The sequence below is a fragment of the Indicator indicator genome, chromosome 20 (genome assembly GCF_027791375.1).
Source record: "Indicator indicator isolate 239-I01 chromosome 20, UM_Iind_1.1, whole genome shotgun sequence".
In the NCBI taxonomy this organism is placed as follows: Eukaryota; Metazoa; Chordata; class Aves; order Piciformes; family Indicatoridae; genus Indicator; species Indicator indicator.
The window spans coordinates 4,538,916-4,554,983 of record NC_072029.1 but is presented as its reverse complement, the minus strand read 5'-3'; the positions used below and the strand labels follow the sequence as shown (position 1 = coordinate 4,554,983).

The 16,068-nt window shown below is 49.0% G+C and overlaps 1 protein-coding gene across 1 annotated transcript; it reads right to left on the bottom strand.

The window, feature by feature from the left end:
* Positions 1-479: 479 nt before the first annotated feature.
* Positions 480-12,395, bottom strand: ARL5B (ADP ribosylation factor like GTPase 5B). The gene is made up of 6 exons (XM_054390076.1): positions 12,350-12,395; positions 10,258-10,318; positions 8,589-8,736; positions 3,590-3,673; positions 1,197-1,348; positions 480-528 (listed from the first exon to the last, which is right to left on the bottom strand). The coding sequence occupies exons 1-6, from the start codon at positions 12,393-12,395 to the stop codon at positions 480-482; spliced, it is 540 nt and encodes a 179-aa protein (XP_054246051.1).
* Positions 12,396-16,068: the final 3,673 nt, after the last annotated feature.

Sequence of the window (16,068 nt, the reverse complement as noted above, 5' to 3'; positions counted from 1 at the left end):
TGATGTTCCAAGGAAGCCTATCTGGAACTGTGTTGACCCTTAAGAGGATAAAGCTATGCCAGAGTCAAGTCAACCTACTCACTGCTGTTCCCTTACTAACAGGCCATGTTCATTGCAGTTAGGTAAGTTCTATGAAGTACTTAGCCAAAGTATGAAACAGTGACAATGACAAACCAGACCTTACAAAGCCATCATTGCACAAGTCAGAATGCACAGTCAGAGGGATCCCACTGCTCAGCCCCAGGTTCACAGACATTCATCCAGCTGGAGATTAGTGTACTAAAAAAAGTTAAGAAAATACTTTGTGTCTCAGTTCAGCCACGCTTGATTCAAGCACAGCTTGGGTGTTGGCTGATATAAATTAAACATGGTCACTGCCTTGCAGCAGCTGGGAGGAGAGAAAAATGTACAGGGGCACAGGATAAATAGAAGTCTCTTCTTTTGAGGAAGAAAAAAAAGATAGTAATAAACCAATGCAGCTATCTCACTCCAATACGAGAGGTCATCCACTCCAAACCTTGGCATAATCTGCAAGATAAGAGATGTGAGGCTGGTGTTAGTTCTGCTCTAAAATCTTTCCTATTGCTTTTATGTTTAAAAAACTTTAAGTAAAGTAAATAAAATCATCTGGAGTTTAGGACTGAAACTTGAACAGAGTAAACAGTGTTTTAAACAAAGTCTGAATAGAAGCCAGCAGTGTGGCCAAGAAGGCCACCAGCATCCTGGCCTGTATCAGCAATAGTGTGACCAGCAGGCCCACAAGCCCTTGTCAAAGTTCCTCCCCAGCATTCCTGGAGCCCCCTTCAGGTACTGAAAGGCTGCTCTAGGTCTCCCTGGAGCATTCTCTTCTCCAGCCCCAACTCTCCTAGCCTGTCCCCACAGGGGAGGTTCTCCAGCCCTCTGATCATCTTCATGGCCTCCTCTGGACCCTCTCTAACAGCTCCAGGTCCCTCTTGTGCTGGGGGCCCCAGAACTGGAGGCAGTGCTGCAGGTGGGGTCTGAGCAGAGCAGAGCAGAGGGGCAGAATCCCCTCCCTGTGCTGCTGCTCTCCCTGCTCTGGATGCAGCTCAGCACACAGCTGCCTGCTGGGCTGCCAGGGACCACTGCTGGCTCCTGGGGAGTTTGTCACCAGCTGACAGCCCCAAGCCCTTCTCTCCAGACTGCTCTGGAGCTCTAGTAAGCAGAAAAAGCTTTACCCTTCTCCTGTCAAAGCACAGCAGGACTGAATGTGCCACGGGTGATCCTTTATGGAGCTGAGGGTGAGGTATGTAGATATCTCAGCAGCTGTCATGCAACCTTTCATGTCCTGCTTGTTTGCAAAGATGAGAACTGCAGCCTTCCGTAAATCCTAGAAGGAATTCAGAGCGTTCAGAATAGTTATTAGAAAGAACTCAAAGGCAATGGAATTAACCAAAGTTCCTCAAAGGACTGCATTCAACTTAATCTACAATTACACAGCAGTATGGAGCTTTAACAGACTTACTGCATTAAAAATTAATTACATGAAGATTGAAGAACCAAATTTGTGCACAAGTGCTCTCCACCACAGAGAATCCAATTATAATGTATTCTCTGACTAGACTTCTGGGGCTGACCACAGGTTCCTGTTAGAAAAAGTACTGCACACAGCTCCAACCCAGACAGCAGAACATCTACACCAGACATTCTTCCAAAGGAAAAGCCTGCTACATGCTCATGAAATTCAACAAGAACAAGTGCAGAGTCCTGCATCTGGGGAGGAACAACCCCAGGCACCAGCACAGACACAGTCATCCTGCTGGAAAGCAGCTCCATGAAGAAAGACCTTGGAGTGCTGGTGGACAGCAAGTTCTGCATGGGACAGCAATGTGCCCTTGTGGCCAGGAGAGCCAATGGCATCCTGGGGTGAGCAAGAAAAGTGTGGCCAGCAGGGCTCCCCCTCTGCTCTGCCCTGCTGAGACCACAGCTGCAATCCTGTGTCCAGTTCTGGGCTCCCCAGTTCAAGAGAGACAGAGACCTGCTGGAGAGAGTCCAACAGAGAGCTATGAGGATGATGAAGGGACTGAAACATCTCCCCTGTGAAGAGAGACTGAGAGCCCTGGGGCTGTTTAGTCTGGAGAGGGCTGAGAGGGGATCTGATCAATGTCTATCAATATCTGAAGGGGTGGGGGTCAGGATGAAGGGGCCAGGCTCTTTGTGGTGGTGCCCAGTGACAGGACAAGGAACAATGGTTTTAAGCTAGAACCCAGGAGGTTCCACCTGAAGATGAGGAGAAACTTCTTTGTTGTGAGGGTGCTGGAGGCCTGGAGCAGGCTGCCCAGAGAGGTTGTGGAGTCTCCTTCTCTGGAGACTTTCAAACCCACCTAGATGCATTCCTGGGTGAGCTGCCCTGGGTGCTCCTGCTCTGGCTGTGGGGCTTGGACTGGATGATCTGCAGAGGTGCCCTCCAACCCCTACCATTCTGTGATTCTACATTTCATTCCCTTGCAATTACTTTCAACTTCATTAAAGAAATTCTGCAGCAATTGAAGCAGTAACAATTTAAGAAAGTTCTCTAAATTCCTGTAGGTTTTATCCTATTGTTCCACAAAAGGAACTCTAAAAATGCTGCAGCAGCTTTGTTATGGAAATAAGGATTCAACACAGCAATGAGACAAGAACTGGGATATATGGTTTGAGGAATGCAAAAAAGTAAACAAATACAAAACTCAGGAAACTGATAGTTGTAATTAAAAGCCCTAAGTTAAAAACTCTCTCCTGCAGGTAGTCCTTTTTTTGCTAGTGTATTTTATAAAAATCAGAGGTTGGTTTGGGTTGGAAGGGATCTTAAAGATCATCTAGTTCCAAGCCCTCTGCCATGGGCAGGGACACCTCCTACTAAACCAGGTTTAGGCTGGAGCACCTCTGCTATGAGGATAGGCTGAGGAAGCTGTGCTTGCTCAGCCTTGACCAGACTTCAGGGGACCTTCTAGCTGCCTTCCAGTACCTGAAGGGATCCTACAGGAAGGCTGCAGAGGGACTTTTCATGAGGGTGTCTAGACACAGGGCAAGGGGGAATGGTTTGAAGCTGAAGCAGAGCAGGGTTAGATTGGATCTTAGGAAAAAGTTCTGCATTACAAGGGTGGTGAGACTCTGGAATGGGCTGCCCAGAGTGCTTGTGGATGCCTCCTCCCCCTGGAGGTGTTCAAGGCCAGGCAGGATGAGGCCTTGAGCAACCAAGTCTAGCTGTCCCTGCCCATGGCAGGGAGGTTGGAGTAGATGGACATGTGAGGTCCATTCTAACCTGAGCCATTCTATGAAATTTTAAGCATTCAGTTGAAATGCAGACAGTGATAGAGATCAGTAATAGCCACTTACATTAATATGAAGTTTGAGGTATTTCACATGTTCAACATTTGCAAAGTGAAGAGTAACCTGATTGCAATCAAGCCCTGAGAGATTGCTTCGTCATCATTTCCTGCTCTTTTCCATGGGTTTAAAAATGTAACCAATATGCAGGCAGAGAAGAGTTTTTTGCAGCCAGTATGACTTTTGCTAACATGGGAAGCATGCAATGTTGTCTGACTGCTCCCAACAAAAGATTAACTCTTATCCCAGCTCCCCACCATACCTCATGAGCCAGCATTCTGTAAAGTTCTTCTTTTGTGATAGAAAGTCGCTCCCGATCGATGCTGTCCACAACAAGAATGATGAACTAAGGGGGAAAAACAAGAGTGCAGCATGGAAGAGCAAAGGAAAAAAAATAAATCACAGGAAGCATCTTTTCAAGAGGCCACTGCCACAAGTCTTCCTCCATATGAGACGCACTTTCAGAGCACACATCTACAGATTTGGTCCAGGCTTTTGTTAGAGCCTTGAGGATCAGACATGAAGAGTTAAAAAATTACAAATGATAGAATCAGAGAATGGTTTGGGTTAGAAGAGACCTCAAAGATCATCTAGTCACAAACCCCCTGCCATGGGCAGGGACACCTCCCACTAGACCAAGTTGCTCAAGGCTTCATCCAACATTGCCCTGAACACCTCCATGGAGGGGGCAGCCACAGCCTCCCTGGGCAACCTGTGCCAGTGTCTCACCACCCTCACTGCAAAGAGTTTCTTCCTAATCTGTAGTCTTCATCTGCCCTCCTCAAGCTTCAATCCATTGTCCCCAGTCCTGTCACTACAAGCCCTTGTCAAAAGTCCCTCCCCAGGTCTCCTGTAGTCCCTTTCAGGTAATGCGAGGCTGCTCTAAAGTGTCCCCAGAGCCTTCTCTTCTCCAGGCTGAACAACCCCACCTCTCCAAGTCTGTCCCCAAAGGGGAGGTTCTCCAGCCCTCTGATCATCTTTGTGGCCTCCTCTGGACATTCTCCAACAGTTCTATGTCCTTCTTGTATTGGAGGCACCAGAACTGGACACAGTACTCCAGGTGGAGGCCTCAGCAGAGGGGCAGAATCACCTCCCTTGACCTGCTGGCCATGCTGCTGTGGGTGCAGCCAGGGCACAGCTGGCACATGTTGCTGGCCCAAGTCCTTCTGCAGGCTGCTCTCCAGCCACTCCTCACCCAGCCTGGATCTGTGCTTGGGATTGCCCTAACCCAGGTGCAGGACCTTGCACTTGGCCTTGTTGAATCTCTTGAGATTGGTTTGCGCTCAGCTCTGCAGCCTGTCCAGCTCCCTCTGGATGGATCCCTTCCCTCCAGCCTGTCAGCAGCACCACACAGCAAACTGCTGAGAGTCCTCAGTGCCACTGCCCATGGCACTGACAAAGATGTCAAACAGCACTGGCCCAGCACTGATCCCTGAGAGACTCCATACATCACAGGACACCATTTGGACATGGAAGCATTCATTGCAACTCTGAGAGTAGCCATGCAAGCAATTCCTTTTTCAGCATGTGGTCCATCCATCAAATCTGTGTCCTTCCAATTTAGAGAGCAGGCTGTCTTGCAGGACAGTGCCAAATGCTTTACACAAGCCCAGGTAGATGCCATCAGTTGTTTTTTCCTTATCCATCAACACTGTGACCCCATCACAAGCCACCAAGTTCGTCAGGCAGGATTTGCCCGTGATGAAGCCATGCTGGTTGCCACCAACCACCTCTTTGTTTTCTGTGTGCTCTAGCAAAAAGAGCCCTCAGGACAAGGGGTAATGGATACAAACTACAGCACAGGAGGTTCCACCTCAGCATGAGGACAAATTTCTTCACTGTGAGGGTCACAGAGGACTGGAGCAGGCTGCCCAGAGAGGTTGTGGAGTCTCCTTCTCTGGAGCCTTTCCAGTCCTGTCTGGGTGTGTTCCTGTGCAACCTGTGCTGCTCTGGCAGGGGGGTTAGACTCAATCTCCAGAGGTCCCTTCCAACCCCTAACACCCTGTGATCTGCTCCATTACCTTGCCAGGCACTGAGGTGAACCTGACTGCCCTGTAGCTCCCTGGGTCCTCCTTATCTGCCCTTCTGAAGATGGGGCTTGTTTCCTCTTTACCAGTCAGTGGGAACCTCTGCACAGTATTTCTGATCCAGGCCAGAGGCTGCTGTGTGAATCTCCTCAATACAAAAGTCTCTTCTCTTGCTTCAGCTTATCACTGCTTTTAGTGTGGCCAGCAGGACCAGGGAAGTGATTGTCACTATGTACTCAGCACTGGGGAGGCCACACCTTGAGTACTGGGTTCAGATCAGCTTGAGAGCTCCTTCTTCTCTCCCCCCACTTCTTTTGTCTCTTAGCCTGTCTGTAAGAAAACTATCTGACTCTTACACCAGAGCTGTAGAATTAGCCATGTCAGGTTTAAGATAATTAGGACAAGCATGCACTGAAAAAGCTTATCTGTGGTTTTTACATTACTCTAAAGATTTTATTTAGATTTCTTCAATTAACAGATAAAAGAGAAAAGAGATTGCAACAAAAAGGCAGGATTAAAAATCATTGCAATAATTCTCCAACATATGCTCCAAATTAGTTTGCCTTATAAGATTAAGGAGATTCATTATCCATTGAAAATGACCACAAAGTATGAAAAACTAAGTCAATTTAATGCTGCTGTGACTTTGAGATGTATAGCAGATGAGGAGGAACAGTAAAGGAGTTATTCATATCAGAGAGGCTAGGATTGGCATACTAAACAGATGCCTTTTCTTCCTCAACTGTTCCCAGCAGCTGGGAGTAAAGGGAACATTCTTTGCAAGTACTGGATTTCAAACACTTACTAGGCCAGAACATGATGGAAGGATCACAGAATGTTAGGGGTTGGAAAAGACTTTGAAAGATCAGCTAGTCCAACTCCCCTGCCAGAAGAATAACCCAAAAGGGCTGTAGTTATACTCCCCTAGATGTTCTCTCTCTGCACTTCTGTAAAGCCTTTGACACAGTCCCCACAACATCCTTCTCTCTAAGCTGGGGAGATATGGATTTGATGGGTGGAATGTCCAGGGGATAAGGAATGGGTTGGATGATCACATCCAAAGGGTAGTGGTCAACGGCCCAATGTCCAGATGGAGATGAGTGAAAATTGATATCCCTCAAGAGTCTGTATTGCTAGCAGAGCTGTTCAATATCTTCATCAATGATATTGACAGCAAGACTGAGGCACCCTCAGCAAGTATGCTGATGGTAGCAAGCTGAGTGTGTGGTTGATAAGACTGAAGGATGGGATGGGAGCCAGCCAGAGGGACCTGGACAGGCTGAGAGGTGGCTGAGGAGAATCTCATGAGGCTCAATAAGGCAAAATGCAAGGTCCTGCATCTAGGTAGGGGCAAACCTCAATATCAGTCCAGGCTGGGGGTGATCAAATTAACAGCAGCCCTGCAGAGGACGACTTGGGAGTGCTGGTGGGGGAGAGCTGGACAGGAGCCAGCAATGGACACTGGCAGCACAGAAGGCCAGTGGCAGCCTGGACTGCATCCAAAGCAGTGTGGCCAGAGCTGGAGAGAGAGGATCCTGCCCCTCTGCTCTGATCTCACCTGCCATGCTGTGTCCAGCTATGGAACCCCAACACAGGAAGGACACAGACCTGGAAACTTTCACGATCAGACTTGCTGTAGCCTTGGGCAGCCTGATCTAGTTGGGAGGTGTCCCTGCTGACTGCAAGGGGGTTGGACAAGATGACCTTTGAGGGTCCCTTCCAACCCAATGCAATCTGTGACTCTGTAAAATACCAGAAATGAAGGCTGAGATGTCCTCAACAGGCTTTCGGGAGGGAAAACATTTCTGAACATCTGGGGTGGATGACCTTAATCTCCCTTCCCTCAGAGTAGGGCCTGAAAATCTCATTTTAGAGAAGGATGGAATAGTTATACAGCAAGTAACATACACAAGAGACCTCTTCTTTTAGAGATGGTTAAAAATGAAATCTAAAAGTCTTTTATATCACTTAAAATGAGGCTACAGAGATCTGTTAGGTACATGTTGTGGTCATAGCCTTTTGGCACTAAAACAAAAAAAAAAAAAAAACATATCAGCATAAAAGCCAAACTCCCAAAGACAGCTGTTGCCAAGTTCTACTTCAACCCTTCCAGTAGTGGCAGCTTTACCAGTACATCATAACTATTCCACAGCCAGACTTCCCTTTTATCCTTTGGGTAACAGTCACCAGCTGATGAGTTTTTTTCCTTGGGAGGTGACAGAATCACAGAAACATTCAGGTTGGAAAAGCCCCTCAGGATCACCAAGTCCAACCACTGACCCTACTCTGCAAGGCTCACCCCTAAACCATATCCCCAAGCACCACATCCAAACCACCTTTAAACACATCCAGGGTTGGTGACTCCACCACCTCCCTGGGCAGTCTGTGCCAATGCCTGAACACTCTCTGTGAATAAATTCTTCCTAATGTCCAGTCTCAATCTGCTCTGATGCAGTTTGAGGCCACTCCCTCTTGTCCTATGGTTAATTACCAGCACCAACCCCTCCACAACCTCCTTTCAGGTTGTTGTGGGCAGACACCATGTCTCCCCTCAGCCTCCTCTGTTTCACACTAACCATCCCCAGCTCCTTCAGTTGCTCTTCATCAGATTTATTCTCCAGGCCCTTCACAGATTCCTTGCCCTCCTCTGCCCTGGCTCCAGCACCTCCACATCTCTCTTGTAGTGAGGTGCCTAAAACTGAACACATTACTCAAAGTCTGGCCTCCCCAGAGCTGAGTACAAGCAACACTGAAGTAACACTGCTTAAAGAAAGCTTCATTCCTCACCCTTAATTATCATCACCTCAAAACCAGATTCAGGTTAACCACAGCAAACCCACACTAAACTTGCAACTACACTACAAAATTGTCTTTTTAATCTACTTGCAAAAACCTCATTTGGCCTGAAATGTATTGATATAATAGAAAAAAAAATTAACTTCAGTTTATGTCACAGTTCAAGCAACATTAAAGGACTGGATGATCTTAGAGGTCTTTTCCAACCCAAACAATTCTATGATGCTATGAAAACAGTTCAAATGTTACCAGAGAACTGGCTGCATAGCTCTTGGGTTTCTTCTTGGGTTCTTACACTTCCTGGGTTTGTTCTTCCTCAGAAAGATTTAAACACAATACAGTTGCAATCTTTATAAAAACCCACCAATATTCCTAATAAATAAATACCATTTCCAACAAACTTCTTGAACTGGCAGACCTGGAAGCAGCTTCTCCTACCTCTGTGTTTGAATAGTAGGTATTCCACGACGAGCGTAAGGATTCCTGGCCTCCAATATCCCACATTAAGAAGTGAGTGTTTTTCACCACTATTTCTTCTACATTGCTTCCTATGGTTGGAGATGTATGAACCACTTCATTCATTAAGCTAAGGGAAATAATATCACACCATAAAGACCAGCCAGTAAAACACACAAGCTCAATTACAACAAACCTGAAGAAAATATTTAACTCTGACAACACATTTAAAAAAAAAAATTCTATTTCAAAACTCTATGGAGTAGGATTTTTATAGAAATAAAGCAGATAACTGAGGTCTAAGTGTCAAGACAGAGGGGACAGGCTCTTCTTAGTTGCACCCTGTGACAGGACAAGGGGCAATGGATATAAACTCCAGCACAGGAGATTGCACCTCAACATGAGGAGGAACTCCTTCATTGTAATGGTCACAGAGCACTGGAACAAGCTGCCCAGAGAGGTTGTGGAGTCTCCTTCTCTGGAGCCTTTGCAGCCCTGTCTGGATGTGTTCCTGTGTGACCTGTGCTGGATTCTATGGCCCTGCTCTGGCAGAGGGGTTGCACCTGATGATCTCCGGAGGTCCCTTCCAACCCCTAACATCCTGTGAGGCTGTGATCTAAGAGCAGTTCTTCAGGAAATATAAAATTAGTTCAATCTGAATTGAAACCAAAAACTGGTTGGTTAATTTCTAATGTGCTCTTGCAGCAGGGTCTGTAGCAATGCTTAAAAATATCAGCAATGAGAAAAAAAAGAAACCAAAACAAACATTAAAGGTTCTAAGAAATGGATAAGCATCTGTGATGCAAGAGGCTCCTCTTTTTAAAGGGCCCTCTTCAAGAGACACAAAGTACTCCTTTCAAAGGAGAAGCTGCTATTCTAGATCCCAAAAAAGGGAAACACAACCCTCTGCAAAATATAAGTCAGAATATGGTTTTATCAGAGCCCTCAAGTTACTAATTCAATATTGAAACAAATTCCAAAGGACTGTTTTCATAGCTGGAAAGGTCTCAGTTCTACCTTTCAGCTTTATCACAAGTGCTTAAGGGAAAAAGGCTCTCTGGAAAACATCCTCTGCTGCCTTGGTATCCAAATAGATGGATATTTGGCTACACTCTCCTCCTTCTCCACAGTTACAACAGTAATCATGTTCCTGAATTTAGGTTCTTGAATTTATCACACCTACTCTTGCAATGCTGCCAAGATTTTGGCGCAGTAATACTACTGGAAATGCTTAAGGTAAGATCCAGACAAGATTAAATAATGCTCTGAGGAATCCTCCATCATTTATAGTAGACACTGGAATCAGGAAACAGTTGCAAACACTCATGGATTTTTGTAGAGTGGCCAGAATTTCCCTTCATTTAAAAATCTTTCTTCTCTGCAGTTCTTGGCACCAGGACTAATTCTATGTTTACAAATCAAGATAGGCTTTGATGGCAACAGAATCTACAATTCACCTTCTCCATGTACATACAGTTCAGTTTTAGCACACTGCAGTTCCTTCAGTTACTAGTTAAATATTGACTCCACTTAGAACAACTAACACCATTAACATACAAGCTGAGAGTTAGAATTTTAGTGAATTTTCCATGATTAAACGATGCCAAACAGTAAAATGTAAGCAGAAAACCAAACCAGTTGATATACTTACAATTGGTACAGAATAGTAGTCTTGCCAGCATTGTCAAGTCCCACTATGATTACTTTGTGTTCTGTATAGACACAACAAGAATCAGTTAGTGGAAACAGCAATAATTACAATTCTGATTAACTGCATTTCCTAAATGAAGAAAGCAACAGTTTGCTTGTCTTATTTCAATAGTTTACATAAACTATTGGTGAATCATAGAACTGTTTCATAGCACTGTTTCAAGTGATCTTTAAGATCTTCGAGTCCAACCATTGACCCAACACCACCATAGCCACTAAACCATATCCCAAATTGCCATGGCCACACCTTTTTTGAACACCTCCAGGGATGACAACTCCATCACCTCCCTGGACAGTCTGTTTCAATCCCTGACTGCTCTTGCAAAGAAATTTTTTGTAACGTTCAACTTAAACCTCCCCTGGCACAATTTCAGGCCATTTCACCTGATACTAGGGAGAAGAGACCAGCCCCCACCTGGCTCCAACCTCCTTTCAGGGAGTTGGAGAGAACAGTGAGGTCGCCCCTCAGCCTCCTCTTCTCCAAACTGAACACCCCCAGCTCCCTCAGCTGCTCCTCCCCAGCCCTGCTCTCCAGACCCTTCCCCAGCTTTGTTACCCTTCTCTGGACCTGCTCCAGCACCTTAATATCCTTCTTGGAGTGAAGGGCCCAAAACTGAACCCAGGACTCAAGGTGTGGCCTCACCAGTGCTGAGTACAGGAGGACAATCACTGCCCTACTCCTACTGGCCACACTATTGCTGATCCAGGCCACAATGCTGTTGGCCTTCTTGGCCACCTGGGCACACTCTGACTCATCTTCAGCCAGCTGCTATCAACACCCCCCAGGCTTTCTCTTCTAGGCAGTTTCCAGCCACTCTGCCCCAAGCCTGGAGCATTCACAGGGTCACTGTGACCCAAGTGCAGGACCCATCACTTAGCTGTGTTGAAGCACATACAGCTGGCCTGAGCCTATCGATCCAGCCTGGCTGGATGTTAATACAGACACCAAGAGATTTTCCTCTGCTGTTTACAGAATTAAAATGGGTTACACGCAGTGACAAGGCTGTTAAGTGGACATCAGGTGTACCTGCTTCCAAGACTTGCAAAACTCTATTTGTGACAGAGTGCTGCACAGAAAGTACAAAAAGGCCCTAAATTTTTATTCAGCATTTTTACTAACTTTAAAGGGGAAATTTGGCAATCTGATGAGAGAACAAACAACATCACCATCAGACTGCCTGCTCCAAACTCAGGGCCTCAAGGAAAAACTCTACAAACAATAAATTGTCTGTTTTATTTGCTAACCAAAGAAGGCTAGGTAAGCCAGAGTCATTAAACTAAATCCATTAGCTGACAAAGGAAAAATTTCTGTTTAATCTAAATCTCTGAGTTAAAGGTGGTGGCAGCCACAAGTTCTGAACTCTGAGTTCAGCACGAATCGTTATTGCTGGGCTAAGTGCAGCAAAAGTAGAGAAGGGAAAGCTGTCCCCCGACGACCTTTTTATTCTTCCCTGGAGAAGTGATGTTCTTGGATGACTAACTGCATTTAACTAGCACCTTTGCCAAACACAAACAGATCTTTAACTCAAAGGCCCCAACGCAAGCTTGGCGATTTTGGTGTTTTTGTTTTGGTGGGGTTTTTTTAAATTGATGTTAAAGACAAAAATAGCATGAGTTCAGTGGAGGCTTTGACTTAAAAACAGGAGAGTCTGCGCAGACAAAGACGACTTTCATCGCCCATCAAAGCCTCAGCCGCTAGAGCAGTGAAACAAAACAAGTCTGAGAGGCAGCAGCATTCCTCTACGCGAGCTCGGGACCACACCGCTGGAAACGCTCCCCGGAGCAAACCAAGTGCTGAGAGCAGCCAGGGAGGAACGGGGAGAGCAGGGAACAACCTCGGTCACCCAAACAAAGCGGCTCCGCGCATCAGGCGCCACACAAAGCACAACTTGTGCCTGGCCGCGCCCCGAGGGGAAGCCGTCGACCGGAGCAGGCCCGCGACCACCTGCCCGGGGCGCCCAGCCCCACCGGCTCCTCACTCGCCCCCTCCCCTCAACCGCTCCGCAGCGGCCGGCTCGGGCCCCCGCGCCCACCTTGGCTACCGAAGAGACTCCACAGCTTGGCGAAGATCAGGCCCATGCCTGGCCTCGGGTTCCCACCAAGCCCCCAGGGCACCCAGGCGGCAGCAGCTCCCACAGCTCGCTCCGGACGGACGCAGCCCGCAGCGCCCAGCTGTGGAGGGAGGGAGGAGAGCAGGGAGGGGGCGGGCATATGGCGTCTCTCGGCCAACGGCTGCGCGGCTGCTGTGCGCGTCACGCCGTGCGTCATCACGTAAAGCGCGGCGGGGGGTGGTGGCGGGAGTCGGGATGCGGCGCCAGCTGCAGGCAGTCGGGCTGGGCAGTGTGTGCGGAGCGAGCTACCGGGACAGAGCGGGCTTGTCACAGAATCAAGCAGGTTGGAAGAGACCTCCAAGCTCATCAAGTCCAACCAATCACCCAACCCTAACTAACCAACTAGACCATGGCACTAAGTGCCTCATTCAGGCTTTTCTTACGCACGTCCAGGGACGTCGACCCCCCATCTCCCTGGGCAGCCCATTCCAATGGGCAATCTCTTTCTGTAAAGAACTTTATAAGATCAAGCCTAAGCTTCCCCCTACACAGCTTGAGAGTGCGTCCTCTTATTCTGTCACTGGTTGCCTGGGAGAAGAGACTAACCCTCACTTGGCTACAACCTCCCTTCAGGTAGTTGTACAGAGCAATGAGGTTCTCCCCTGAGTCTCCTCCAGGCTAAGTGCCCCCAGCTCCTTCAGGTGCTCCTCACAGGGCAGGGATTGGCAGGGACAACCTGCACTTTGTGCTCTATTCTGGCTCCTCAAAAGACCTGGCTCAAGAGTGAGAAGGTCCTCTACCAGGAGATGGAGCTCCAGCTCCACCAGGAAAGGGGCCACTGGCACCGAGTGCTGTTGTCCATCCTTGAAAACTCCTGCAACCACTGGAAAACCTTGGCAAGTATTTTATAGCATCGGTACCTGAGACCACCGGGAGCAATGCAGGGGCAATGGTAATCTCTGTGCCTGTGCCTAGACTGAGGTGGACAGGGGGTACCTGGAGCCAGGGAAGCCCAAGGGAGAGTGGAGAGGCCTGGCGGGAGTCAGCCACCCTTGAATGTGAGGCTGTCTCAGAGCAGTGTATGCAGAGAGTGCTCAGGATCTCAGTGAGCAGGTGGTGTGGAGAGGAACTGCAGCTCTTCCTGCTCAACAGGTGATCTTATTGGTGGTTGTCCACACCTTTTAGAAAGCACAGGTATAGAATCATAGAATCATAGAATCAGTCAGGGTTGGAAGGGACCACAAGGATCATCCAGTTCCAACTCCCTGCCATGGGCAGGGACACCTCACTCTACATCAGCCTGGCCTTAAACACCTCCAGGGATGGGGCCTCAACCACCTCCCTGGACAACCCATTCCAGGCTCTCACCACTCATGCTGAAGAACTTCTTCCTTATGTCCAGTCTGAATCTCCCCACTTCCAGCTTTATTCCATTCCCCCCAGTCCTATCACTACCTGATATCCTAAAAAGTCCCTCCCCAGCTTTCTTGTAGCCCCCTTCAGATCCTGGAAGGCCACAAGAAGGTCACCTCAGAGCTTTCTCTTCTCCAGACTGAACAGCCCCAACTCTCTCAGTCAGTCCTCACAGGAGAGGTGCTCCAGCCCTCTGATCATCCTGGTGGTCCTTCTCTGAACACGTTCCAGCATGTCCATATATATATGCTATTGGGCTAAAGGATATCAGGAATGGTGGAATGCAGCTGGGACAGTGACAGACTAGATGAAAGCCCAACAGGGGCCCTGACCCTGTTGGAATGCAGCAGGGCCACTGGTGGGCTATTGGAAATTCCATTGGAAGCACCAGACACCCTGGAATACAGTAGAGCCACTGCTGTGCTCCTGGAAAGCACAATGAAAGCCCCAGGCCTACTGGAATGAATTCAGGACCACTGGTGGGCTAGTGGAATGCCCAGCAGTGTGCCTGGATCAGCTGGAAGGTAACTAGAGGCCTCTACTGGAAATCCCTTTGGAAATGCCAGGCCAAGTAGAATGCAGCAGAGCCCATCAAGTCCCAGGCCTACTGAAATGCTGCAGAGCCACCCAGGCTCATGAAATGCTCAAGAGAAGCTCCAAGTCTGTGGGAATACAGCAGGGCACTGTGGCCTAGTGGAATGCCCAGTGGAAGCCCCTGGCCTGCTGGAAGGCAGCAGGAGCACTGCTGCAGTACAGAATAGCCTGACAGAAGTCCAGGACCTGATGGAAGTCTGCAGGGACACTGGTGATGGAAATGCCATCAAAGGTTTGAGCCTGCTGGAAGGCATCTCTGCCTCTGTTGGGATAGTTGAAATCCTATAGGAAGCCTTGGGCTTGCTGGAAGGAATCAGACCCACAGCTAAGCTAGTGCAAAGCCCAGAGGTAGCCCACTGCAGTTCTGCAGGGACACTTGTGGGCAACAATTAGTCTGTCCTCAAAAGCCCATGGAAAACATTTCATAGCCCCAAGGAATTTTGGGGTACCATTTTGACTTTAGTTTCTGATCCATGATGTTAGCCTGTGCTCTGTTTGATAAGAGCTTGGGCTTGATAAGAGCTCAGGTTCAAAACTGAGAATATCCAGCTCCTGCTCCACCAGGGAAAGTGCCAGCACTGAATGAAAAAGTAGAAGTGGGTAGATTCAGATTGGATGTGAGGAAGAAGTTCTTCCCCATGAGGGTGGTGAGACACTGGCACAGGTTGCCCAGGGAGGTGGTGGAAGCCTCATCCCCAGAGGTTTTTGCAGCCAGGCTGGATGTGGCTGTGAGCAACCTGCTGTAGTGTGAGGTGTCCCTGGCCGTGGCAGGGGGGTTGGAACTGGCTGATCCTTAAGGTCCCTTCCAACCCTGACAATTCTATGTTTCTATGATATGACTACCATTGAGGTCAGGCGACCGCGATCGCGACCACGACCAGGGCCGGCCGCTCCCCGGCCCCGCTGCGCCGTTTCTGTCTCCTATAGTAACAGCCGAGCCGGTTCCGCGGCGCCAAGCCCCCGCCGCAGTGCTCCGGCCGCAGGAGCGGAACTTCCTGCCCTGCCCCGGAGGAGGAGGGTCCGGGCTGTGCCGCGGCGGTAGGTGTGGAGGCGGTGGAGTTGTTCTTGGGGGGCTGTCCGTGCGCTGCTACGGGATGGGGGAATGCGGATCGGCCCCATTGCTGCGTGCTCCGGCCCTTGTGGCGGCCCGGGGACCGTGGCTTCCCCGGGGACCGCAGGGCTGGGTGGTGGCGGTGGAGGCTGAACTCGCCGGCTCCCGGGTACCGCAAGGCCTGGCTTGAGTGCCGCGCAGGGCCCCGGGGAGGCTGCGAGGAGCTGTCCGCCCCTGCACACGCGTGGGAGGAATGGGGGTAAAAAGAAGGAGAGAGCCCGATTCCACTCCCCACGGCAGCGAGCCCACGGAACTTGTGCTGGTGTGGGAAGGGATGGGGAAAGGAGGTTTGGGAGTTGGCAGGCATCTCGGTGCTGATCGACATCTGGTGCAGATCGACATCTCGGTACTGATCGACATCTGGTGCTGATCGGCATCTGGTGCTGATCGGCATCTGGTGCTGATCGGCATCTTGGTGCTGATCGGCATCTCAGTACTGATCGGCATCTGGTGCTGATGGGCATCTCGGTGCTGATCGGCATCTGATGCTGATCGGCATCTCGGTACTGATCGGTATCTGGTGCTGATCGCCATCTGGTGCTGATCGGTATCTGGTGCTGATCGCCATCTGGTGCTGATCGCC

Coding starts and splice junctions, on each gene's coding strand:
- ARL5B (XM_054390076.1), bottom strand. CDS start 12,395: ATGGGCCTGATCTTCGCCAAGCTGTGGAGTCTCTTCGGTAGCCAAG. Junction 8,737..10,257: donor ACTACTATTCTGTACCAATT/GTAAGTATATCA, acceptor TATTTCCCTTAG/CTTAATGAATGAAGTGGTTC. Junction 529..1,196: donor TGTGCTTTGACAGGAGAAGG/GTAAAGCTTTTT, acceptor CTTATCTTGCAG/ATTATGCCAAGGTTTGGAGT.